At 44.5% G+C, this 27,418-nt stretch overlaps 1 protein-coding gene across 1 annotated transcript in view; it reads left to right on the top strand.

The window, feature by feature from the left end:
• The window catches only part of Fyn (FYN proto-oncogene, Src family tyrosine kinase), a 195,528-nt gene extending 181,886 nt beyond the window's left edge, over nt 1-13,642 (top strand). The window contains exons 13-14 of the mRNA XM_013032792.1: nt 46-177; nt 12,989-13,642. Of these exons, the coding sequence (XP_012888246.1) occupies nt 46-177; nt 12,989-13,197 (341 nt within the window). The 3' untranslated portion in view covers nt 13,198-13,642. The remainder of the gene's footprint in view (nt 1-45; nt 178-12,988) is intronic.
• Nucleotides 13,643-27,418: the final 13,776 nt, after the last annotated feature.

Genomic DNA, 27,418 nt, shown 5'->3' on the forward strand with positions numbered 1-27,418 from the left:
GCATGGCCCCTCTGCCTGATAAATAACCAAGTCTTCATTCCACAGGTGCAAAGTTCCCCATAAAGTGGACAGCCCCTGAAGCAGCCCTGTATGGGAGGTTCACAATCAAGTCTGATGTGTGGTCTTTTGGAATCTTACTCACAGAGCTGGTCACCAAAGGAAGAGTGCCATACCCAGGTAAGAACAGAACCCTTGGAAATGGACCTCTGATGGAGCTTCTTCTGATACCCTCTGGGGATATCTCATCCATTTGTCTTTCTAACCCTGAACTCAGCATTGTGCTGGGCAAGAGTTTGAAGAACAAAAACAGGTATTTCTTTAGCGAGAGGAAAAAGCAGAATCAGGAGCCACAGTGACATCCAGACAAGCAACCACCATGACCTGTGTGCCAGGATTGATGTAAGGAGCAGCCGGTGTGAAATTTCAGTGCTCTGAGTATGTGGAATCTCTCCACTCTCAGTAGGGGCATGTGTCACCATTCCCAGAGCCCAAGTGTCACTGGCAGAGCCTCTGCCCAAATGGAGGTTACACATACGTCTGGAAAAGAGAAGGAGAAAAAGCACCCACTGCTTTTTGATCACACTGTGGTACTGACCCATGGAGGGAACTTGGCAGGAAGATACAGGGACCTGTTCTCTCTGCAGGACCCAGCTCCAGATGGTCAGAGAGCAGAAACAGGACAGGCAGTTTAGCCACCATTCTCTGCCTGTTGCTGAAGAGTTAAAATATAACGCTTTTCAGAAGCAAGTATAATGTAAGGGAACTGAAGAGTCTTAGACACTGGAATTGTTCTGGATTATCAGATGCACGCTCTTAAAAAAGAAAAAAACATGGGTTGAGGTTATCCATGCTTAAATTCATTAATTTAGACAGATGGAGACATAAAGGACACTTGTACCATTTCACCTCCACGCTTTAGTGGTTATAGTGCAGGAACGATCTGCTTTTTGAAATGTTAAGGACATATTTTTTAGTTACTGCTGAACAAAGAAAGAACAGAGCTCTCCCTCATTCTCTGCCTAAAAAGGGAGAGCTGAAAGGAGGGGGAGAAAACAGCACAGTGATAGAAATGATGGTGGAGATTAATGAGGAATGTAAGTCTCTTGCAAATCCTGTGCTTGTAATCATATCTTTGCAGTCAGAGGAGCCAGGGAGAGCCGATTAATTTGTAATCCCTTTGTTCACTTTCTAAGATTCTTTCTGGTCATCTTCAGAAAACACAAGAGAAAAGCATGTAAAAAGGATGTCCTTCAGGGGTTGGTATAACCTCCAGACCCCTAGGAGAGAGGGTTGGTACCCCAGCAAAATTGACAGAATCCGGTCTGTGACATACCCACACTGGCATTTGGAGATGCTGGTGTAAGTCAGGTTTATTGATGCTGTGGGTAGCTGCTGCTCCCAGCACGCACAAGTGGGCTGACACTCCAGGAAAGCCAAGCAGCACCGAAGAAAGGGTTTGGGAGGCCGGGGCTGAAGCACAGCATGAGTACTTTTGAATTGCTTCTCAAGGGGAAAAATGTGCCAGTCTGGGGATTTTTAAAGATGTAAAGGTACCTTTTTTTTATTGTCTACATTTTGAACAGATTTCTTCCTGATCCCCCCAGGTTTCTAGTCACCTGATGTGTTAAATGCATTCATGAGAAAGGTTAATATTGTTAGCATTTCTGTGAAGCCTTTCCTTCTAGTAATACAAAACTGCTTCTTTTTGTTTCTTGGGGTCACATACAGAAGCCAAGACAAAGGAGAGGAGGTGGGGCCTCAGAGGAGGAAGGCAGGTGTATTTCTGAGACAGAGGCTTTTGTCAGGTTGGTTTTAGCACTTAGATTAGGATTCATTCACTCAGCATCTCTTCAGTCAGTGTGAGCTGTGCCAGGCATTCATTCCCCCAGGATTCAGTACAAGGAAGACACGCATGCCCTCCTGCAGCAATGACTACTGCCTGCCTCAGGCCAGGGTCTGTTCTAGGCAGTGAAGAGAGAGCACTGAACAAATGACTGTACCACTGTACCCATGGAGCTTACAGTCAGCTAGCTAGAGCATGCATCAAGATCCAGGAAGAAGTCATTGTCATTTGTGACATATTTCTTGTGAGACGAAGTTCTTCTTTAGGGGCAGATTACTTAAATGAATGCTGTTGTGCCCCAACCTTAATTCTGAAGCACCTGCTTCAGATCCCTGCATACTATGGGATCTTTTCTCTTAGAATCTTGTGAGATGGCAAGGGAATCAGAAGAAGAACTGAGCCCAATGTATGATGCATAGTTATGTCAGTGTACCAGTTTGGATGTGATAGAGGCTTCGATTCCTGCCTTTATTTGGTAGTGGCAGAACATGGTAGAGAAGACAAAGTAAAACAGACCTTGGAAGGCAAGTAGGGTTTTTATACATCATGGAAGTTAGGAGTCCCTAAGCCTGGTACATGGAAAAGCCTCAGGACATAGGAGGCTGGACCAGTTCAAGGAGCCCCAGGGGTTGGGAAGAAGAAAAGGTATGTGAGATGAAGCCCCTGTAGTCAATTATATAGGGGCCTTGTGGACTGGCATGGGAGACATGGGAGCCCAGCTGGTTGGCAGTGGTAGCCAAGGAGCTGTCAGGGAAGAGGGTGATGTGAGCTGCTCCTCACCACAGAAAGCCACAAAAAAATTGTTCCCAGGCCTATTGTCCTAGTCATAGGCACTTCGTGGTTTTGTTTTTCTTTTAACTTAGCTATAATCATATTTAATTGGACTTCTGAATGTGACAGAAAATTCTTCTTGAGGGAGAAGCTTTTATGAAGGGATTGCAATTATAGGATTATTATCTTAATGAAGGATAACAATTCCAAGGCACAAACAGTTTCATTAAGCTTCACCCAGATGTCACTATGTTGGTGTGCCTAAGTCATTGTATACAGAAAGGGTGTGCGCCTTTCTTCAACTTCTTGCCTCAAGTCTTGGTGTCTGTTGATGCGACCCCAGGTCAGATTCCCAGCCCCTGTCCAGCAGGCACTCCCATTCTACATTTTGCCACAGTAATTTCTCAGCTAGTTAGAATACACTTTTGAGTAATTTGGTAAGTAGTAGTACATTTTTCTGAATTCTTCCATAGCTAAGAATAGCCCACTGGTACCATGTTACATAGAAAAAAGGAACTTTGGCTGGTAGGTGAGACTTACAAGTCCAAGAAGAGGGAGTCATGTGAGTTTCACAAAACTCTCCAGACGTTTCTGTCCCGCAGGAAAGTCATTCCAGCAAAGAACATCCGAGAATGAACTCAGAATGAGTGTGGAAGTTGTGACCAAGTGAAGGGCTAATGGACTGCCAGCCAGAACAATGGACTGATTGGCTGGTTAGTTAGGTTGGTTTGTGAAAGGAATGGGCCAAAGGGAAGAAGGGCACTCTCAAAGCGAAGGAGAGCCTTAAAATCAAAGCATCATATTGAAGTATGATGCTGACATTGACAGGGCTGGAGGAAAGGGGGGATTAAATGACACAATGTTGCAGCAAAGTTGGAAGCTGTTACAAGAACAGCTCTGAGCTATCCCTTCCCTTCCCTGCTGGCAGCTTGACCTGAATACATTCGCCAAGCCTGCTTTGTCATAAGCCAGGGTTTTGAACCATTCTTTGCATGAAGATTCAAACACATCTTATACTGATGGATTGTTGTATATGAGAAATGAAAACAGTTAAGAGCAGTTTTTAGACAGATGCAGAAGATCAGCTACGCGTTGTAGCCTGTCATTTAACTTTCAGAGCTTCTCAAATCCTTTCCTCTGCCTTTCACTCTCACTCCCATGTCAAACTGGGCCATGACCCTGCTAAAGGAACTTCTGCCTGGTCCCTCCCTCTCACCCCTCCGTCATTACCACCCCACCATTGTCACCAGCAGAATTATTATCCTAGAAAACTGATGGGTTATCTCACTCTAGTCCTAGCTAAAAACAGGGCCTTCTTTGGCCCAACACCTCCCTCCAGACCCTTCATTTGGCCTTCATCATCAGTGTTTTCTTTCACTCACTTCACACATATTTACTGATTGCCTGCTATATGCCAAGGACTGTTCCAGGCCCGCAAGAATAGAGTGGCAAAATGCATAATAACTCCTGCCCTCGTGAACTTTCTTCTTAAGGAGACAGACAATAAATAAAGATACACTGAATGTTGGCTGGTAGTGATATGTGGGACATAGATAAAGCAGGAGGTTGGTCAGGAGTAGGTGGCAGTGGCTTCCTGGAGATCACTGCATGCATTGGTGTGAGTGTACACCTGGAAGAAGCTAAGGAGGTGTCTAGGGGAAAGGAAAGAGTAATCACTGCAGATTGCAAAGGTCCTGCAGAACTGCAAGAGGCCACGATGGCTGGGGCATAGCGCGCAGGAGGCCATGGACACATCAGATAGGGTCTTCCAGGTGATTATTGGTACTCCTTCTTTAATCCTAGTGTGATGAGAACCAAGTGGCTCCAAAGGGAGTGAATGGCAAGATATAACATGAGTCCACTCTTGCCATCTCCCTCCAAAGGGAGTAGGGACATCTCACAAGACTTTGGGTTGCTTTGTTTCCATTTTGTTCTTTGAGAAAGTGTCACTTTGTGTCCCAAGACAGCCTCAAACTCACTGTCTTCCTACTTCACCTGAAGAGTGGGATTACAATCATGTGCTGCCTGCCCTGGCCTGGCCTGAAAGGCTCCTCTTGGACATGCAAGTCTCCCTTCTGTCTCAAATCCTTCAAACATCTAAACATCATCTAAACATCTAAACATCATCTCCTTTATGAAGCTTTTCTCATGTCCAGACCAAATGCTGATGCTGCTGTTAAATATCTGTGTTTCCCAGGAGCTCTGCCCTCTTCAAGGGAGACAGGAATTCTTTTTCTGTTTTCCCAGTGCCAGTGAATGGTTGAGTAAGACTGGGGGTAAAAACCTATTTTAAGTTTAGTCCATAACCTACATAGTCTTTCTATTCTTATTTCATCATCTTTACACATTGATGTAATAATAATATGCATTTCCCTAACCCTGGGTTAGCTTCTGTCGTCAGAGTTTTTCTGGGAAACTGATGGTGTGATCATACACCATGTTCCAGCATCAGGAGAGGTAGACTGTCACAGCCACCCTGTGCCCTGGATCTTAACGGAACACCTGCTTTGCGTATTTGGCAGGAAGCCGGCAGAGCAGAAATGTTCTCTTAAGCAAATCACATTTATTCATGCATTTGAAGTAGAAAATCTTACAGCAAGTGACAGCTGCTTGACTTTCTTGAATCATCTAGTCACTTGATAAGGACTTGAGGAGGTAAGAGAAATTAGTGATCTAATAGCACCTTCCTTACCGAATTACAGATCTTATCCAAGCATGATGGTGCATGTCTATAATCTCAGCTACTTAAGAAATAGAGACCTAGCAAGAAAGGCTGGGGTATGGCTCAGTTGTCAGACTTCTTGCTTCACAAGTTCAAGGTCCTGAGTTTGTTTTTTCTTTTTCTTTAAAAAACATAGAAAGACAGATTCTTTCCTGCTCCTCCCTCTCTGTCTTGGAGCCCTCAACAGTAGACCTGTTTCCCTGTGCTGAACCTACTGAGAGGAAATTCTTCCATGTGTTGGGAAGAGATTAGAGCTCTTCTGGCAGGAGCAGGCTGAAGCTTCTGACCCTAGCCGAGGTACAAGGTCCTCTGCTCTCTCTGCCCTGTCCACAATTACTGGCGCTTGATCTTCAGCTCACAGTGTTCCAAGAGGGAATTCTGTCTGGAATGTCCAGAGGTCCTGCTGTGGGACAGGTGTCCCACAGGTTTCTTTTGGCCACTGTGGCCCAGGAGCAGGAGAATGGTGTGAGGCCAGAGGCAGAAGGACTTTTGCTCCAAACCCAGCATCAGAACCCTGTGCACTGCTGCTTGTTGTCAGTTGTTCAGACTCCTGTCCTTCTGAATGGGCCACTCGGCCACTCTACAGTTCACTTCCCCTGCTCTGGGACAAAGGAGCTCTTTATGATATGATTCTTCATTATCAACTTCAAATAACCTTTGTAGGTATGGTACTTACAGTCCTCATTTCTGCTTATTAATACAGCAGGCAGGCAGGCAGGCAGGCAGAAAGAAAAAGAAAGAAGGAAGGAAGGAAAGACACCAGCCATCCACAAGGACAGAGGATTCAGTCTCCCTTCGTGTAGCAGGCCATTAGACATTTTCAAGTGATGCCAAGTTTATAGCTGACTTTTCTGCATCCACAGCCCTCTAAGAAATAAGGACATAAGGTAGCCAGCCAGGCAGGCTCCTGGTGACCTAGCTGTATTCATTCAATGCGTATTCTGCATGTGTTAGTTTAGAATTCTTCTATATGCTTCCATTGAAGGCCAGCAAAATGCTCTGGTCTGCTTTTGGTAGGGAAAATGTGAAGGACCTAGGAAATGAGAACATTGCAAATGAATACAGCCTTCCAACAAAGATGTTGCTATTCTGTATTGTTTCTAGAGCAGTATTTCAAGAAAGCAGCAGGTCTGTTCTTGGTAAAAGTGTAACCATTAGAATTGCTTCTTTTTTTTTTTTATGGTTCCGGTCGTGGGGCCTGAACTCTGGGCCTGGGTGCTGTCCCTCAGCTCTTCAGCTCAAGGCTAGCGCTCTACCAGTTGAGCCACAGTGCCACTTCCGGCTTTTTTCTTTTTGCTTATGTGGTGCTGGGAATCGAACCCAGGGCCTCATGCGTGCAAGGCAAACGCTCTACCACTGAGCCACCCTCCCAGCCTCTTTATCTGTTTGAACTCCCTCCTCCTCTTCTTGTCAGTCTTGCCTCAGCCTCCCACGTAACTGGCTCTTTGGGCATGTGCTACCATGTATTTTTGTATGTTGTAGAATTTATAGGCCATATAAAAGAACATGGCTCTTTTTGATGAATAAAAATCATGGGTATTGGTGTCATCTTCAAAAAAAAAAGAAAGAAGAAAGGAAGGAAGGAAGGGGAGAGAAAGAGAAAGAGAGGAAAAAAACAGCTGCCCTGAGGTTATCTGATAAGATAGACAGCAAAGAAACAAAGCCAAGCCAGAAAATATTGCAACTTCTCTGGGTCACTCCTTTATTTTCACCTGTGCTCCTTGAGTTATTCTCCTGTGTGTATGCACACACACACATACATACACACACACACACAAACACACACACACACACATATGCATACCCTGGTCCTAGGTCTTGAACTCAGGGCTTGGGTGCTGGCCCTGAGCCTTTGGGCTCAAAGCTAGTGCTCTGCCACTTGAGTCACAGCTCCACTTCTGTTGCACATGCTCTTTGATCAGCATCCCTGAGCTCCACATTTTTACCCTGATCCTATACCAAAGCCTAACTTGAAGCTTCCTGGTTGTCCTAAGATAAGGAATCACCTGATCATCAGTGCCTGCACTGGGGCAGGCCCAGCTCCTACTGAACTTAGCAGGAGTCATGAACTCCACCCAGGCTCTCTCAGCTTCAGCACCACCGTTCTGCTCGGAGAAAACAGGGCTTTTTGCAGGGCTTATGAAGAAAAGTTAGGGGAGCACAGGCAAAAGACTTCACCACAATATACTATCATTTCCTTTTAATAGAAAGCTCAGTTTGCAAATGACATTCATTATTAATATCATTCCCATTGTTCAAGTATTTCATTGCTCACATGACACCAAAATCCAGGTTCATGTACCCCATAGTCACATCCAGATGCAAGACTGTCACAAAAAAAAAGTTAAAGCCCATGATATGTCAGTGTCAACCATCTGAGGTCCTTAATGGAAAGCTATGCAAACAGAAATTATAAAACACTTTTCCTGAGTAGAAGATGCAAGCATGAGAAAGCACAGAAAATGTTGAGGAATTTGTTGGCAAATGGAGAAACTGAGGCCAGGGGAAATCAAGTGATATACAGAGAGATTCAGTCTAACATCAAGAAGTGACATCTAGTTCAGTTCTCTGTCAAGAAGCTTTTATCCTTTCTCCCAAAATATCAAAATGGGAGGGTCTCCCAAATTTACCTCTAGCTCAAAGAAAAGGAAAAGAGATGTTCACAGGTAAAAATGAGAGGCAAAGAAGTCAGTCACTGAGTACCAGTGACTCATGCCTATAATTGTAGCTACTCAGGAGGCTGAGATCTGAGGATAAAGGTTCAAAGCCAGCCCAAGTAGGACAGTCCATGTTATCTCCAACTACCTAAAAAGCCAGAAGAAATAGAGCTGTAGTTCAAGTGATAGAGTGCTAGTTTTGAGCAAAATACTGCGAACAGTGCCCAGACCCTGAATTTAAGCCCCAGTATATGCACGCACCCACACACACAGAATGTATGGCAAGGTGTAGCGGTTCACACCTGTAATCTTAGCTATTTGAGAGGCAAGTTAGTGAGATTCCATCTCAACAAACAAGCCAGCATGATAATATGCATATGTAATCCAAGCTACACTGGATCCCTAAGTATGAGGAACTCAGTTCAAGTTCAGCTCTGGCTAAAAGAGTGCCAGACTCTCAAGCAAAAAGGACTGGAGGTATGTGGCTCAAATAGTAGACCTGCTTACCAAGAGTGAGGCCCCAGGTTCAAACCTCAGTACTGCCAAAAACAAAAATAAAAGAAGGAAGGAAGGAGAGAGGGAGGGAATGAGAGAAAGGAAAGATGGAAGGAAGGGAGGGACAAAAAAGGAGAGAAGGGGCACATGAATATAAGAATCCATCTTGTTCACAACTAGGCGGAATATGGATTTAAAAGTGCGAGTTGGAAACATGGTCTCTCTTGTTTGCTGGAGGAAGCCAGCAAAAGCGATTCCCAAAGCACAGCTGTCATAAAAACAGGAGGTGAGTTTAGTCCACTGGTTGGAGAATCTCGGCTGTTGTGTTCCAGGCTGCCGACCAGAACTGGTGCTACAGCCATGCTCATGTTAGAGAGGTTCCATGGGGGATCTAGGAAGAGGAAATTGAAGGGAGAGACCCCTGAACAGCAAGGCTGCCAAGGACTAAGTACCACTGAGTTGGGGCCCATGACAGTGACCTCCAACATGGTCCATCTCCAGAGAGCAGGGCACGCTGCTCCCACAGAGCTGCAAGGGCAGAGGAAAGAGTTGGGACCAACCCAGGCATTGCAGCTACATGTGCTGAGCCTCTTTCCCAACTGAAGGCTAGGAACAGGGCACTTTGTGAGCAGAGCCCTGCCAGACACCACCAGCTGGTGGAGACTCCGCTCCTGACTCCCTTTAGGATGCCTGGGTGCCAAACTGCTGATGACAAAGCTCCTGCTCTTCCATTTTCCTCTCACCTCCCCACTCAGAACCAGAAAAGAAAGAAAACTATTCCCAGGCATTTTCTTCCCCATTCACTCACTGGGCTGCAAATTCAATGTTCCTCGGGCCGCCCTCCTGCCCACCAGGCTCGTGGGCCATCTACGTGAGTGTGCGCAAAGCTAGTGTCGCAGGAAAGGCATAGCAAAAGCATGAAAGTGTCTTGTAAAAACTGAAACAGGCCCATCTTTATCGTAAGGGGTATGGTGAAAGTCTGTTTTGCTAAAATTCTTAACCTTTTCAGCCAGGTGCCAGTGGCTCACACCTGTAATCCTAGCGACTCAGGAAACTGAGATCTGGGCATCATGGTTCAAAGCCAGCATGGGCAGGAAAGTCCTTGAGACTCTTATCTCCAACCACCAGAAAACTGTGAATGGTGCTATGGCGCAAAGTGGTAGAACACTAGCCTTGAGCAAAGAGCTCAGGAACAGCACCCAGTCCCTGCGTTCATGACCCATGACGGACAGATAGATAGATAGATAGATAGATAGATAGATAGATAGATAGATAGATAGATAGATAGATAGATAGATAGATAGATACATAGATAGATAGATAGATAGATAGATAGATAGATAGATAGATAGATAGATAGATAGATAGAGCCAAAGTTCTTATAGCTGAGAATGCTGTTTTTAATACATTAACCCAGCCCATCTGACTGAGCTACTGTTTACACAACAAAAAGCAGCCCAAGCCTCGCTGAGTGGGTGCATCTTGATCATTGCTGAGGTACCTTGGGAAGGAGCCAGGCCTGTGGGTCAGCCATGCAAGTTCTGGCCTCCTGATGGTTGAGGGAGCCGGTCTCATTCCACTTGTCATTGTCAGCCAAGTACAGTGTCGAATATCCCACTTTTCTGGCAACGCTGTCACTGGTATGTTTCTCCTTGGCCCAGCATATGGAATTGTTCACATCTGCTCCCCAGGCCTCGGAGATCTGGGAGAAGGCAGCATGAGAGGAGAAACTAGAGGAGTGGGGCACAAGGGAGGGGTGCAGACAGGAAAGAGGTGGGGGGATGGGGAGAGACTCGAGCATGGGAGTGGACAGTGTGGCCCTGCCAGCAGACGCTGTGAGCCCAGGTACAGCTCTGTTCCCTGGCAGCCCCTGCCCAGGAAGCAGGCTGCCTAGGGAGATGCCACATACTGAGCCCCAAGTTGCCACATCTGCTGGGTCAGAGTCTTGGGCTGAGCACTGGAAAAATAGGCTGACCCAAGTGGCCAATTAAACTTTCCATTGGCAGAGACTGAATTAAGAGTTTTGAAAGCAGGGTGGGGGAATATTTCCATTTGAGAAGTTTGTTTTTTAATGAAATGAAACATTTACCGACACAAGCTCCACAGAGCCACAAGAGAGTGATTAATTAAACTGTGGTGCCATGTTGAACAGAGAGATTCAACACCAGGCCTTAGAGCCTGAGGAAGCATTGTGGGAGGTTGCACCACCTCCACAAGCTCCTCAAGCTTCAGGCCTTCTGTCTGTCTTTCCTCCAGTTCCAGGGTTGGGGGCTCTCAACAGGGACAGAGACAAGAGAGCTTCCTGCAGGCTCAGGCTCTGTGGTTTCTGAAGTATTATGAAACTAGGAACTCAACCAACATATGTAGCAAAGCGAATGCTTCTGTGAATGCCAGTCTGTTAATAGGCTATCTCTTCCTGACCTTTCCCAGCTGCCTGCCAGCTTCCCCACCCAGCAGCTCCAAAGGCTTTTCTCTGCTTCTAGCTCCCACCCTGAATCCTGAGCTACAGAATAGGAGAGGGATTTCAGCTCATTAGCTGCAGAAAGACCCAGCCAAAGAAGGCCAAGTGAAGGTGCACAGGGCACAGCGGACCCCATGCTCCTGCACCAGCCTCTCCTAAAACAAGGGTTGTTGTCTTGACATAAATGGTCTTGTTTTATAACAGCTAGAGTAAAGGCCTGCTTCACACAATAGAAAAACTAGACAGATTTACTACCTCCAGCATAGACTAAGAAAGCACCCTGAAAGGGTTCAGAAATAGGGATACAGGTTGACCCATTGCAACGATGAGATGTACAAGACGCTATGTCAAAAAATGAACTTTACCATTTAGTCGGGGTAGGGGACAGGGGAGTGTAGTTGTGGAGATAGGACGGAAGGGATGGTAAGGGGAAAACAAAGGAGGAGGCAACAATGCTTGATAAGAAATGGACACATTACCTTGCTCATGGAATTGTAACCTCTCTGTATAGTATTTTCACAAAAAAAGGTGACTGAGAAGACCATTGTTGACAGCCAGGACGAGCCAGGATACCCCCAGCTCCAAAAGCCTTGATTGAGTGACTCTTACCCACGGGGACAAGGGTTACACTCTGGACTCAGATCTTCTGGCCAGGCTGACAAAGTTCTGGCTAACAGTTTGTATCTCCTTCCCCAAACTAAAGGAAGCTACACTGTGTTCTGCTCCTGACAGCCCAACAGACTGGGGGTAGGCAAGCAAGTCTGGATGTCTGTGTACAGTTTGAAATCAAATTCTTACTGTTGTAAATTAACTGAGTCAGAAGTTGGGGAAGATTCCATGTGACAGGCTCATGGCCAAGGAGTAGCCAAAACATACAAGATCTTGGCAAAGAGAGGAAAAAACACGATATCGCAAAAAGGAGAAGGAAAGTGAAGAGTAGTTCCTGGCAGTAGCTGGGAGGGGGTGAGGGCTTACCCCACCCCATGAGTGGTATTTCAAAACCACATGGTCAAGAAGCACCCCAGGAAGCTGCTCCCACTGGCCCGCCATGCCGTCCTAATGCTCTGCAGCCTCTTTCAGCATCCGGCTGCTCTCCCAGAGGGTCCACAAGGTTTCAATGATAGATGGCCTAGCTGAGGTCATCCGTACACATGCACCCCTGGAGACATCCTGGCTACCCATCAAAGTCACCAAACATCAGGGCACCGTGGGGTCACCAGTCCAGATGCTGCCCAGACACACTGGCATAACAGATCTCACATGGTGCACCAAGAACTCGCCCACCCATGAAGAAAACCAATTTATGGAATTACAAGTGGGGCTTACAGTAGCCATAGACAAGAATCAGTATATTTTCATTCCATGGCATAATTTTTTTCTCTACTTTATTCATGTATTTTGTCTGCTTGATTGAAGTATAATTTCCATACAAGAAAACTCAACCTTAAGACTACACGTCAATGAGTTTCAGTGAACAGTCACATCACCATACAACACTGGGGTTGCAAACCTGCCTCCCAGCTTGTTTTGTTTTGTACTCCTTTCAGGGTTGTAAAGACAAAAGATTGTGTGCAACCCACACTGCCAAAAATGTCTGTTGCTGACCCTTCACAGAGAGAGCACACTGGCCCTGATACACTATTTTCCTCACCCCCTCAGAGTCCCCTTTGACCCCTTACACATGTCCCTCCCTCCCCCTGGCAACCACAGATCTGCTTTCTATCCAGTCCTTTGCCTTTTCTAGGATTTTATATAAATGAAATCATACAGTATGACGCCCTTTGTGTCTGGCTTCTTTCACTTATAATGCATTTGAGGTTCATTGTCTGGGTTTTTGCATATGTGAGTTCTGCATTCCTTTGTTATTTCTATAAAGTATGATACCCTGTTCAAGACAAGGTTCAACTCCTGAATGGGTTGGGGGCCCTCCTTGTGTTTTAAGCATGTGCAGACACAGAGGAGAAGAAAGGCTAGTTCCAGCACAGTGCTTAGGGTCTGGAGCCCAGGAGGGCCAGTTCTCACCACCCTTGTCTTTGCAGGCATGAACAACCGGGAAGTGCTGGAGCAGGTGGAGCGCGGCTATCGGATGCCTTGCCCACAGGACTGCCCCATCTCTCTGCACGAGCTCATGATCCACTGCTGGAAAAAGGACCCTGAAGAACGTCCTACCTTTGAGTACTTGCAGGGCTTCCTGGAAGACTACTTTACCGCCACAGAGCCCCAGTATCAGCCTGGTGAAAACCTGTGAGAGCTGGGTCTGCAGAGAGGCCTTGTCCCAGAGGTCTCCCCACCCCTCCCCATTAGCTTCCAATTCTGTAGCCAGCTGCCCCAGGCAGCCAGAACCGTCCAGGATCAGATTGCATGTGACTCTGAAGCTGACGAACTTCCATGGCCCTCATTAATGACACTTGTCCCCCAAATCCGAACCTCCTCTGTGAAGCATACGAGACAGAACCTTGTTATTTCTCAGACTTTGGAAATGCATTGTATCGATGTTATGTAAAAGGCCAAACCTCTGTTGAGTGTAAATAGTTACTCCAGTGCCAACGATCCTGATCCTCGTGCTTTCCTTTTTTTAAAATGCAAATCCTATGTGATTTTAACTCTGTCTTCACCTGATTCAACTAAAAAAAAAAAGTATTATTTTCCAAAAGTGGCCTCTTTGTCTAAAACAATAAAATTTTTTTTCATGTTTTAACAAAAACCAATCAAGACAGGTGTTTGGGTTTTTTTTCTTTTTTTATAAATATGGATTATATATATATACATATATATATATATATATGTCCCTGTACATATACCATGTGGGTGCTAATGTGGAGGCCATGGCCAACCTGGGCTATGAAGCTGTGGGACCCAGACTAAGCTCTGACTGCAAAACCTCATCACAGCGTTGGCGGTATTCTGAAAGCCAGTACCCTTATTTTTTGGCTTTTGAAAAGCATGGTTTTTTGGTGTTTTGTTTTTTTTTAATTTGGATTGCATCTTTTTTTTCTTCTTTTTCTTTTTGGTTTATGGCTATACCTGTAGATCTACAGTGTAGAGGGTCATTACTCTGACTTTTTTCAGAAACCCCTGAGCTGAGTTCATATGTGTTATTACCAGTATTTGCTCCAACTTAACTGCAATTGGTTCCCAAAAGGTAAAAATGAGCATATTTAAGCAAGCAAACAGCCAGTCCTAGGGATAGAAATGGAAGATGGATGCCACACAGACTTCTTGTATAAAAATATGAATGCTGAAATGTTTCTAATGGTTTTTGTTATTTCATAAATCTTGTAATTATCTAAAACCCATAGCATTGTAGTTATGGCAACCTACTAAACTTTCTCATGCAACTAAAAATTATGGGGAAGGTCAGAGGGGTGGTATACATGTCCCATTGTAAAATAAGTGTTTTAAATGTCCTGTACTGCTAATGAATGACTATATGTCCAAGAGTTCGCCAGTGGAGTAACTATGCACTACTTTACATTTCATAGGGATGCACAAAAAAATATTACATTTTTAGTTACTATTTGTACCAACCTTGAATTACATGTGTTTAACAACAACAAATCAAAAATCCTTTTTCTATTGAGTTTTTAATACTGAGTAGTGACTCTGAGGTCTTAATTCCTTTTTTGTTGTGATTTATTTGTGAGTTTTGCATTTTTAAATTGTTTAACTTTCTTAATTTAGTAATTAAAAAGAGAGCATTTTACATTTGAAAAAATTTTGTTCATTTGTTTAAATCACAGAAGGTACTCTGGTAGCTCTGTGAAATATCTGTTCCACACCAGATGGTGAGAAGGAGTCACCTGGTGAATTTAGCCATTGTGCAATGATTTCCAAATGACAGAAACATTCCAAACATCTGGAGGTCCCTCCCCACCAAAAGGCTAGGTAACAGTCTAGCTAATTCAGAGGATTGTTAAAGCAAGTCTAGGCATACCTTAACATTTTAATTTTTAATCTGACATTTTCTCTAAATGGAATTTGCTGTGCTCCACTTGTAGAAGAACCAGATGATTAGAAGAATCTTGTCCTGAAGTCAGGCAACCTATTTCTAAGTGCCCCTAACGCAATTGGGGAAGACCGCCTGGTGTGATAGGAAAAGCTGTGGTGGACTCAGGCTAGCCAGCTAGGGCCGGCTCTGCCCGCCCTCAGTTGCAGGATCTGGAGTAGCTGGTGAGGCGTCACCTGGTGGCTGACCAATACAAATAGGGGTCTGGGGGGATGAGATCCACACTTAGCTTTAACATCCTGTGATTCCCTGGAATCATGTGGATATATGTAAAGTGCAGTTTCTTGTTGAAATAAACTTTACCATTACAAAAAGCTTCCGACATTTGAAGAAGAAAGCCAGAAAAAAGATAAAACATTTTTTCATATACCAAAACTTTATGGTACTGTTTTTTATGTTAATATGATTGCTAAATTGGTTTTTTAAAGATCTTATTACATACAATGTTTCACATTGGCCAGTTCATTAACAGGTTCTTAGTTTTTTTGTTGTTTTGTTTTTGTTTTGTTAGTCATGGGTCTTGAACTCAGAGCTTGGGCACTATCCCTGAGCTTTTTTGTGCAAGATTAGCACTCTAACACTTTGAGCCAGCTCTACTTCTGGTTTTCTGGTGGTTAATTGGAGGCAACAATCTCATGGACTTGTCCTGCCCGGGCTGGCTTTGAACTGTAATCCCCAGATCTCAGCCTCCTATGTCTTTTTAAGTTAAATTTGTTTTTAATCAGCCTGTCCCACTAGGATGGGTTTTTGCAAACTAGTCTCTGGAGGATTTTTTGTTTATGTTTTGGTTCACTTAAAAATATCTGGAGCTGGGCGCTGGTGGCTCACACCTGTAATCCTAGCTACTCAGGAGGCTGAGATTTGAGGATCTCGGTTCAAAGCCAGCCTGGGCAAGAAACCCAGTTAATCAGTTAATCACCAGAAAATGGGAAGTGGTGCTGTGGCTCAAGTGGTAGAGTGCTCATCATGAGCTGAAGAGCTCAGGACAGTGCCCAGGCCCAGAGTTCAATCCCTACGACCAGGAAAAATTATAATTCTTGAAGAAACAAAGATCAGCTCTTGAGCCAGAATGAATTAAATGTTATAGCATTTAATCCATCAAGTGAGTCATTTTGGATTCTCATATATGGAACAGAGGTAAGGATGTGGGTCAGCTGAAGGGTACACCTGTGATATGCAGCATGCTGGACCTGTTCTGAAATGCTGATAAAATGGTTGCTGAGCAAGCAAACCTTTAAGTACGAAGAGATTAGAGATGTCTCCAAGAGTCTACTATGCTTTCAAGAGATAATCTTGAGATCACCTCCAGGAAGGAGTTCCAGTGGCTCCCAGGAAACCTCTGTCCCTCATAAGTTGTAGAAATTTGGCGTAAGGAAACTGAATTTGCTCACCAGAAAGTTCTCTTATAAGAGAAAAATATCACCTTCGCATAGACGAGTGGGGAGCTTTTTTTTTCCCCAATCTTTAGTAACCTAGTAATGACGAAGTAATAGTATATTCTCCCAAGAGAGCTACCATCTGGCATTGCTCTGGATAGCGAGCCTTCCTAATAACTTTTTCTTTTTTTTTTTTTACTTTTTAAAAATCAAATAATTAGCCTGCCAGCAAAGATCATTTACAAAGCTCGGACCTTGTAAACTGTGACAGCATGATTTCTGTTCATCCCATTCATTGCAGTTCATGCTTTCCTCTAAGACTGCTGCATTTGTGTGCACTGAGGCGAAAGGGCAGGGATCAAGGAGACTCCCCAGTAGACTCCAGGTCCCACATGTTAGAGTTAGGCTGCATTTGGCTCTATGATGTACAAGAACCAGGCATTTCTATGAGAAACGTCAAGGGTATCTGTGATTCTTCAAACCACAGCACTAAGGACAAGCACCTGAGGATTTTTATCCACCGGAGACAGATGAATCCTCCTGTGGCTTAACTCTGGGCAGCAGAGGATTTTTCTAGTAACATTGGAGCTGTAGGGCTTTAATCTGCAATTTCTCAGGGGATCTTAGCAATTTCTGCCATGTTAATTGGAATAGTTCTTCCATGCGTCTTTAAAGAAGCATCGTGCAAAATTTTTCCTGATTCAGGACAAAGAAGCTAACTGCACAAGGCAGCCAGTCTCTTAACAAGTTGTATTTGAGTAAAATGATGTTTGGTCAATTTGTTCCTGCAAGGCATTTTAATAGATTTTGATGACTTTTGTTGACTTTCTTACCACTATATGTTATGCTGCTGGAATTCAGTTAGGCTGTCAAAATTTGCTGGAATGAAGATAGTGAAGAAGGAAGGAGGAAGAGGGAAAATACTGAAGAAGGAAAGAAGAAAGATGTGGGTTTGGGATTGAAAAAATAAAGCTCAAATTTAGATTCCAAAATGGGAGCATAATTACTATGGCATTACCAGTTGTTGATATTTCATTCTCAGAATATATTGTAATTCCATAAAATATGATGCAATATCTTTAAAACAGCAAATAGGCCTTCATAATGAATAAATACCAATATTCTAAGAAAGTTTTTTTAATATCTAAATTATACCTCATTTATATTCAACATGCAGAATGCACACAAACTCATAGTGAGGAGGACAAAACCTTTTTAACAATTAAAGTCTGGAGGTATACCTCCACAGGAGAGCATTTGTATTTCATCTATAATACCACACACACACAAATCGAAGGCTAAAAAAAAATGTTTTCCCAGTGATATAAGAACTGTCATAATGAGAATGAATCTGTAGCAAACAACTCAACATTGAGAACTCCATACTCCTTTCTGAATGCTCCTTTCTTAATACCTTCTAATTCTATGTTCAATGCCTCCAATATATTTAATAATACTACTCTTCTCTTACAGTGTTTTTTTCTGCAAGATCATATACTACTTCAGGATAAAAACTGCCTGATTGCTCACTGTTATTCTCCCTGTACCTAGAGACATGCAAGAGTTTATGGGATATAGCTCAGTGGCAAAGTGCTTGACTAGCAAGTACAAGGTCCTGGGTTTGATCCCTAGTGCCAAAAGAAGAAAAGACAAAAAGTAAAAATAAAAAAGAGTTTATGACAAAGGGTGGACAGACAGATGGATGGATGAATGATAGATTGTTAAATAGATGATGCCCACCATCCAGTGGAGTGACTGGAAACTTAATCTGAAAATACTAAACATGAACGATTCACTTTGTGCGGACTCAGCACTAGCTCCCCTCCCTCCCTACCCCCACCCCCATCCCATTATAATGTATGGTCAACAGTTTTTGAGAAGGTGCAAAGGCTCCACCTTTGGCCTGAATTGAAACCATTGGTTTTCTCCACATTTTTCTCTAGAATTCATCTCAACGCCCACGGGAATAAATTCATACTTCTTAGGGGTTGTATGCGGTAAATTGTACCATGTGACACCATCTGAAAGATCACATTTTATCTTGGTAACTTCATAAAAACTTGATTACTCTCTAGAACAGCCATCTTTGTCTCCCATATCATTCAGTTGTGTAATATACCTGCCTGTGTCTTACCATATCCTTGGACCAAGGAACTCCTGTGAAGCACACTGTGAGGTTGGTGTGCAAAACACCTTACTGCTCATGTATTGGTACTGAACATGGGAGAGGCAATGTTATTACTGCTAATTCCTGATTTCCCCCTTTTTTCATCCAGCAAAGAACAACCCTGTGATTGAGAATGGGAGAGAAGACAGAATTTAATGATGGGAAAGAAGAAAATCACTTTGTCACCTGGAAGTGGCAAGTCAGCCTGCTGAAACAAGATTTGCCAGAGGGATGGAGACCTTGGACAAAGAGGAAAAAACCAGCCCTGAGCTGAACGAAGACCTTTGCCAATGCTATGCCTAGCGGTGGGACAAAGGTGGAGACAACTGTAAATTCAGGTAAGAACTTGTCATTCATTGCTTGTCCAGACTTTGGGTGTGTACTTATATTGACCCTGTGTTTAGCACCAAACTCTTGAAATGATAAAGTCCAATGAGGATGGACACCAAAAAACAGCTTATGTGAGCTGTCTGTAGATAGGAAAAGAGGAGGGATGAAGGAATGGCATCAAGCCCAGAAATGGGGGTGGAGGGGGGGGCGGGGGGGAGGAGGCTTCCTGAAAAAGCAGTGATTGGATTCAGTTTTCAAGACAAGTAGAGGTAGGATTTGTATTCTAGTGCCTTTAAAGGTGTTACCTTCCGATTCTTCCCACATTAAGGGTTGCTTCGTGCTTTAACTGTAGAAGGCAGTCAGCAAATGACTCTGAATGAAGAAAACCAAAACCATATCAAGAAAAAGCTCAATATCTCTATTATCTCAACTCTTTCTCCCTCTCATCTTTGTTTTCTGTCTCTGTGTTTCTGTCTCTGTGTCTCTGTGTTGTAGTCTCCCCCTTCCACTCCCCCCCCCACCCCTGCCACCACTCATTACAAAGTATCCAGGACTGCTAAATGGAGGGTGATAGGTAATACCATTTAAGGACAGAGTCAGGTTTGGGGCAGATTGTTGGCTCCAATGTCCCAGCTGGAGTACAGTTGGAAATACGTGTAGAGCATGAAAATAAAAGAGTTGCTGAGAAAGAAGTTTGCAAGAATGCCTCACTACCTCTCCCAACCATTCTTTTCCCTCCCTCCCCTAGTCTTGCAATATGTAAATTCATGGAAGGAGTTATATAGTAGCAGTTGTAAGGAGTTCTGGTTGCTTTGTTCTAGTTATTTTTCCTTTGGTTAATTATCAAGTGCTTGCTATATAATAATCAATGGGTAGCTAATTGGAAGCAAGAGAGAATGAAATGAGTATTATTCAGATAGTGTTTTTAATGAAAAGCACACACGTAATACTGTGGGGAAATATCACAAGAGATTTTATCTTTTTTTTTTGGTGTGTGTTTATAAAAGGATTCATTTAAGCCACTTGTAGACTAAATCCAAGAATGTGAATCTTTCCATTTTTTCTGACTTCTCCCAAGGGGTGAGCAGTAGAAGATACCAGGAGGAGAGCTAAGCCTCAAGAGATGGCTGGGAAACTCAAACCACCCTAAATGGAGCCGGAAGGTCTGTCAATTCCCAGAGAATGAGGAAATGGTAAGCAAATGACAGCAGTTGCCTAGAGAATTAGGGAATGAATAACAATGCTTTCTGGTAAATTAACCATATTACATTGTGCACAGCAAAGTGATGGGAGAAAAGAAGTACCCTGTTAAAAGTTGAATAATAATTTGCCCATATCATTTACGTAAAATGCATAATTTTCCTACTTCAGTGGACTTTAGTTTCATTTAAAATATGAGCAGCTCCAGGACTGCTCACTGGAGCATGATGTGTGAGATAATTAGGGAAAGGGCTGGGGAATCTGACTGCACTCAGCACAAGGCTCCCCCAGCCTCTTCCCCTTCCTCCTCTCACCTGCAACTATCAGAAAAATATTTGTCCATTCCTAACGGTCTCTAAGTGAAAGTGCAAAAACATTATCACTGTCGTTGCTATCACTGAGAAGACCTCACTGTGTTTGAGAGGAAGAAGAAAGCAATGCTTCATTCTATTCAGAATTTTCTAATTCAAATAAGTGCTTGGTTTTGAATAGTAGGGGGGAATGGAAATGGAGCAAAGCTATACTTAAAACAGCAGGCCCAGAACAAAAGCAGTGTGCACACAGCCAAAGGAGACCTTGAAAGATAGATGCGTAGATAAAACAAAAGCTGCGCTTGGCTGGGATTCCGTTTTGAAATGGAATGTAAAATGGAGAGCATTGTTCCAACTGTAAAGGGTTTGCAATCTACAATTCATCTGAAATTTTAAAAAGAAAAAAGGAATCCTGTAATCTGCATTGACAGTCAGACGCTGCTGATTGCTCTGAATTGTATTTGCTCACAATGAATGTAGATTTTCTGAACCAGAGTGGACAGAACTTGCAGGTGTACTGCAAATCCCGCACTTCAACAAGCCACACCCATGTCAATCACTGTTCATTTCCTTTGTCTCCTTTCTCCACCCGGCACATCTCTGCTACCTTATCCTATTAGAATCATCAGACATTTTTTTTTTACCTTGGATATTCCTTTGTTTGCTTCATCTCCATCTCTCTGCTAAAGATGTTATTTATTATTAATGCCAGCCCCTAGCAAAGCCTGTGATTCACATCTCTAATCATAGCTACTCAGGAGGCTGATATCTGAGAATCACAGTTCAAAGCCAGCCCAGGCCTGAAAGTACCTGAGACTTTTATCTCCAATTAACCACCAAAAAAACAGAAGTGGAGCTATGGCTCAAGTGTTAGAGCAATAGCTTTGAATGAAGAGACCTCCGAGGCCCTGGGTTCAAGCCCTAGTACCCACCCACCCACCCCCCAAAACACAGCTCCAGTATTTTTTTCTATTTTTATTTCTTTCTTTCCTTCTTTATTTCCTTTTCTTTTTCTTTCCTTTTCTCTTTCTTTCTTCCTTCCTTCCTTCCTTTCTCAGACAGGACCTTGCTATGTATTCTAGTGAGTCCTAGAATATAATCCTTTTTTGTCCTAGCCTTTTAAGTGCTGAGATTACAGGTGTATGCCACCACACATAGATTTCTACCTTTCAGGGCAAATGTGTAGCCTCTCCCAAGCAGTCATCCTGAATGGGACTCCTTGTTTCTCATCTGTAATCCTACTGGCCTCACAAGTCTGAAATTTGAACCCCACTAATCTAAATACTTCTTATCACTTGGATGCCCATTCTGACTGGGCAAAAGTGCCTTCCCCAATCCTGCTTCTCCTTCCCACACCTTCCATCTCTCCCTCAACCCCTGTCATGCGCCTAAGATTTATCAGACACTAGTTTTGTACCTATGCCTCCTGCCACTTGCCATAAATCACCTTTATGCAAATCGGAAAGGCGACCCTACCTCAAGATACTTTGCTGCCATCTGCCAGAAAATTGCTATAATAAATATGCAAAGGCATAATGACTAGAATGTGAATGGTAGCCTCAGAATGGTGCAGTACACAACTGGTATATCGCTGTGACAACCTTGTCATTTGAAATCACCTGAGTGATCCTAGCACCTTGCATAAAAATCATAGCCACAGACGTCACTCTTGTCTTTCCGTAACAGTTTACAACCTGAAAATCTAAATCATCCATGATCAGAAGTTGTGGAGGGGAAGTTCCTGAAAGAGGACACACAGCAGTGTCCATAATAAAAGATGCTTCCAGCGTTTGGCCAGAGCTTTGACCTGACAACTGGGCAAACAACCCAAACCACACTGTGATGATAATCAGGAAGCATCAGAAATAGAAAGCTCGCCATTCTGAACGTGGGGAATACCAAGGGAGGGTGGACTTGGCTTTACACCGAGGTCAACCAGGACCCCTCTCTGGCTCTGGCTGCTTCATTTCTTGCTGCTTGTCCCATCTGTTCCTCTCTCCACTTCCCATTCATCACGAAGCCTGCACTTTCTGGTAATTTCTTACTGCATCACAAACCACCCTAAAACTTCATGGCAGAAATAGAAGCAGTCATTGCTTTCACTCACACATCTGCAGTTTAGACCGTGCTGCAGCAGGGACAGCCCGCCTGTGCTCCATGCAGCCTCAGCTGGGTAGTAGCTCAGATGTGGAGAGAGATCTCCCAGCATGGCCCGGACACGTGCAACAGAGCAGGTGCTGGCTGATGTGCAGCCCATCGGGGGCCAGTGGTAAGGAACTGGAACCCTGCCACTGGGCTCCCATGTAGCCAGTGAGCTGACACACAGCGATGCCCCTGTTGAAAAATCTCAACCAGCTCATCATACAGCGCTGCCTGAATTTCACATTTCTAAACAAGATGAATGGCTGTGATTTTTTTAAGCCACTCTGTTTGGGAATACTTTGTTTTGCAACAACCAATCACTACAACATACCAGGCTCAGCTAAGTGTGTGAGTCCATCAGCATCTCTCTCTATCTGCTGCCCAGACTGCAGAGTTTAGGGAGCTAAACTACATGCCCCACACTCCCTCACTGTCCTGATCTTACTCGTGAATTAGGGCCAGTGGTGGCTATAATTGTGGGATCATCATTCGGAACCAGCTCAGGCAGACATATTCTCTAGATTCAGCTCTAATTCACCAGCAAAAACACAGAAGTGGAAATTTAGCTCCAATAGTAGAGCACCACCATGAATGGAAAAGCCTAGCTAGAGCACAAGGCTTTGAGTGCAAGCCTGGCACACACACACACATACACACACACACACACACACACACACATACACACACACACATCATGAGTTGGTTTACACCAGTTAGAGATAGGTCCAGATGAGGGTAAATGCCAGTTTCCTGCAGCTCTGGCTATTCTTGCTGCTGGGAAGCAAGTTCATTGATGTCTAGTCTCCAATACCATGAGTGTGAAGAGTCAGGGTCCGAGGTGACGGTGACTGGGCCTGGCAAGCAGGCTGATGTGATGGTGGTGATGGTGTCCCACACTGTTGCAACATTCTAGCCACTTTCTGGCCTTGCTGCAATGCTATTGTACTCTGGAAGTCAACAGTTCCCCTGGCAGCTTCCTGGATCCCTCATTGCTGACTGTGGCAAGGGTGGCAACTCCCCTGGCAGAGTGGTCACACCACACTTTGGAGTTATCCCAAGAGACCCCACCTACGGCTCTGGCTTCCAGCCCTTCCAACAAGTTTGTAATCCACTATATTACTCCTCCTTTGCTGAAAAGCCTATTGTAGTTTCTGTTTCCTACCTTGACTCTCTATGATGATCACCCAGATAATCCTCTATACTTCTGTCTCTTCCCAGTCTTTTATTGGTGCTCTCTTTCTCTCATTAGCCATTGGGGGGGGTGAAAGGGGGACAGCACTGGGATATGAACTCAGGGCCTCACACAATTGCTAAGCAGGCGTTCTACCAGTTGAGTCATCCCTTTATCCCTTCATTAGTCATTTGTTTATGGACTGTCTACTGTGTGCCAAGCAACGTACTAGACCTGGGGAAAATCTATAAACTGAACAAATGTGCACCTGTCCTCACGGGAGGTGGCAGGACAAGAACCAGAAATAAGCAAAAGACATCCCTAGAGTCCAGTCAGCCCTTGCTTGGTTTTTGTATACAAACAGTTTTCTGGAAATACAGACATTCTGTCTTTGGTTCTGTCTTATCCCTAGCTGGTTTTGTTTGACACTGATGAAGTTGAGCTGTTGCAATAGTTACTAACCATAATATGAAAATAGGGACCACCTGGCCCTTCATAAAAACTAGTTTGCCAGATCCTGCTTTAGAAGATGCAAACTCCTGTGTTCTCATATGTGCAGTCAATTGTTCTATCATGGATTTTGCAGACATCATGAGGAATTACAGCTTGGCTAGTGCCATTCTCTTCCTGACCCTCATGACCTGAAGCAGATCTGTGCGTGGAAAACCTCCCATGCTGCTTTCTTACACACACACACACATACACACACACACACACACACACACACACACACACTGTATCCTCTATTTAAGGGTAGAACCACTCATGTCTTACTGTGTGACACACACCTCTTTCAACTGAGCTATGAGAAAGAAAGGGAAAAGCAACTCTTGGCTACTAGCTATCAGGTCCCATTTCTTGAGCTAGAACCAAGAATTGAGAGACTATGGGAAGCACACTTGGTCTACAGGTCCCATTGAAGTATCAGTACAGAGGGCACAATCTGCTGAGAGAAATAGTGGCTGGAGCCCACAAGCCACCAGAGAGAGTGGCTCAGCAGCAGAGGCTGTCCATAGTCTCACATCTGGAGTTGAACCATGCAACCTCAGCACCACGACTTTGAACTTCTCTGGACCACAGCAGTTTGCCATCTCTTCATTGGTGCCAATTTCTCACTCTGTTACAATCTGGCCTCACTTTGAGGCCGTCCTCAACTGTCCTATCACCTCTGCAATGAGCCTGGCTTTATACCTGGCTCTCCTGAATGACCCAAACTTGTCAGACATGCTCTGTTCTACTCCAACCTACTCTGATAGTTTTTTACTATCATCCCTCCCATACTTGACTTCTGTCATGGGATGATATTCAGCATGCTATGAAGGCCTTGGATGTTAGCGTGTGACCTAGAGTTTGCCTTCTTAACTCCAAGCTTGCTGATAGAAGGAACTTGACCCACTTTAGGCACCAGATAGCACACTGAATTTCATCCAAGGGTTGGAATTCTAAAATGCAATCTGAGTTTCTTCAGTAAAGAGAATTGTGCCAATGGAAGGCATTTTTTTTGCTAAAATGGAAATGCATTTAGAGAATGCTCCAAGTCAAGGGATGAAGATCAAAGGGTACATTTTTTGGCCAGGAGTTCTGAGTCTTAGCGATCTAAATAAATTGTAGACCTTTTATTTCCTGAATTGATTGGAACCATAACACTGGATTTGGTGCTGGAATAGAAAACTTTCTGGAATTTTTAGCTGGGTAAAAATACTGTCGCCTCTTTACTGTGTTAGGTTGTTTGTATCTCAAAGCCCCTTGGCATGTTGCTAAAATGGGAAAATCCATCTGGATAGCCAGGTTCAAGAGACTTCTATACTTATGAGGGAGTCTGAGGAGCTATGGCCTTAGTTGGAATCAGAGGCACATCCAACTGGAAGGTTATGAAGGGAGAACGTGTATGTATATTACATGTGGACAAGTGTCCACTCAGGTTCACCTGTGGCATCCTTTAAGAATAGCAGTCGGTTGGTCAGGCGGACCATGTAAGAATTTCTCAGTGAGAATCTTGACTGCAGACGTGGGCTTGGCGGCTGGTCCAGATCTTGTGTCTGGGGTTTAGCCCTGGTGCTGCTCTTCTAGCTCCATTCATCCCAGCCTGGTGACCATTCAGCCCCTGACTGCCCCAGGCTCCCTCTGCTCTCATGGATCCCTTGGGCCTGTGCTTGCGGTGCTAGATCCTGGAATCCAGTGCTTGCCCTGAGCTCAGGGTGAGAGACACTCCGAACAATGGAAGCAGAGTGTACTCTCACACGGACCTCTCACTCTTCCAAGCTTTCTGGGCAAAGCCCAGGCAGGTTAACCTAAATTCACAGTTCCCAAGCCTGCCTGCGCAGGACTTAACAGAAGTTCTAAACTGGCAGGTATCTCGGCCCCTCTTCAGACCCTGAACCAGGCTTTCTCAGACAGGAGGTCCAGGACTTTAACAGTAAACATGTGCCTTTGTCTCTTCTGTCTACTATAAAAGAAATCCCATAGACTTGATAGATGACTTCCAAACAACAGAAATTTATTTCTCGGGGGAAACTGAGAAAGATCAGGGTGTCTGGCAAGACCCTGCGTATTGGCCCCCAGATGGCCGCCTTCTGTGTCCTTGTCCTGTGACAAGGGAGTTCTCTGGAGTCCATCTGGCCACAGCACGGCCCCATTGCTGAGGAATGTGACCCCATGACCTGGTCACCTCCCAATGCCATCACACTGGGGGCATGATTCCAGCAGATGACTGGGGGACATGAGCATCTGACCCTAGTGGTGTGCTTGCTCTTTTCTCCTCTTACCTTCCTCCTACTGGACACTCGCGGCAGAATAATTACACAACACACTTCTCTTGTTCCTTTTAAATCCTACTTGGCCCAGCCATGGATGGGAAGCGTGGAAGGTTCTTACCTTCTAGTCTAGTCTGAGAAGGAAGCCCTCTCACGGTCACCTCTAGCTGATAAGACACAGATAGTGGCAGGTTGATTCCAGCAGCCCAGAGCACCCCTTCAGGTACCCCATTTAGGCATGATGAAGGCCAGTCCCACTCCTTGGTTTCAGTTTTTGGAGAAGCTAACTGAGCCAAGGCAGGCTAAATGGCCATGGTCTGACTCCACTCCTGAGAGTGGTATGACCAAGACTGGTGGCTGACATGAAGTGACAGGGAGCAAGCATGAAGCTGGACTGGGGGCAGGTATCACACACTGATTCTTGCCACAGCAGATGGGCATGCCTCACTTCCAGTGATTCTGCTTCATTTGGGCCACACAAAGAGCCTGAGGCTGGGCCTGAATGCACGTGTTTTATGGAGGTGCCATGGGTGCTGTGAGCTATTTTGAGCCTGGCCTCCAGCAGAGAGCCCAGATGATCACAGACTGCCAGGGCCCAGAGGCCTGATTGTTAGGGCAAGCCCCTGCTTATAGATGAAACTGCCAAAAGACTACATTAGAAACTTGCATCCTGTGCACCTTATTCTTTTCATAACGTCTCCATGCGGAGTGGTGTCCAGCATTCTGTCCCTGGGCTGGCCATACTTCAGGTGCCCTCTCTTGCTTCTCTTGTCTTCTTTTAATAAATGGCATTCCCTCTGCTCACCTCCCAAGATCTAGATACACTCCCCAGGGGTGGGGACAGGGCTGAGGTCAGGTGAGATGCCCCGCAGAGGGCATCCTGGCCACTGCCAGGGACCTTGTCCAGCAGCCAAGGGTCTCTAGAACTCCATTTGGCTTTGTTAAAAGCAAAAAATAAATAAATAAAACCCTTCAAAGAGAATAGTCCTCCACCCCAACTCCCTCCCCGCCCC

Source organism: Dipodomys ordii, unplaced genomic scaffold, assembly GCF_000151885.1.
Source record: "Dipodomys ordii isolate 6190 unplaced genomic scaffold, Dord_2.0 Scaffold157, whole genome shotgun sequence".
NCBI classification, from domain to species: domain Eukaryota; kingdom Metazoa; phylum Chordata; class Mammalia; order Rodentia; family Heteromyidae; genus Dipodomys; species Dipodomys ordii.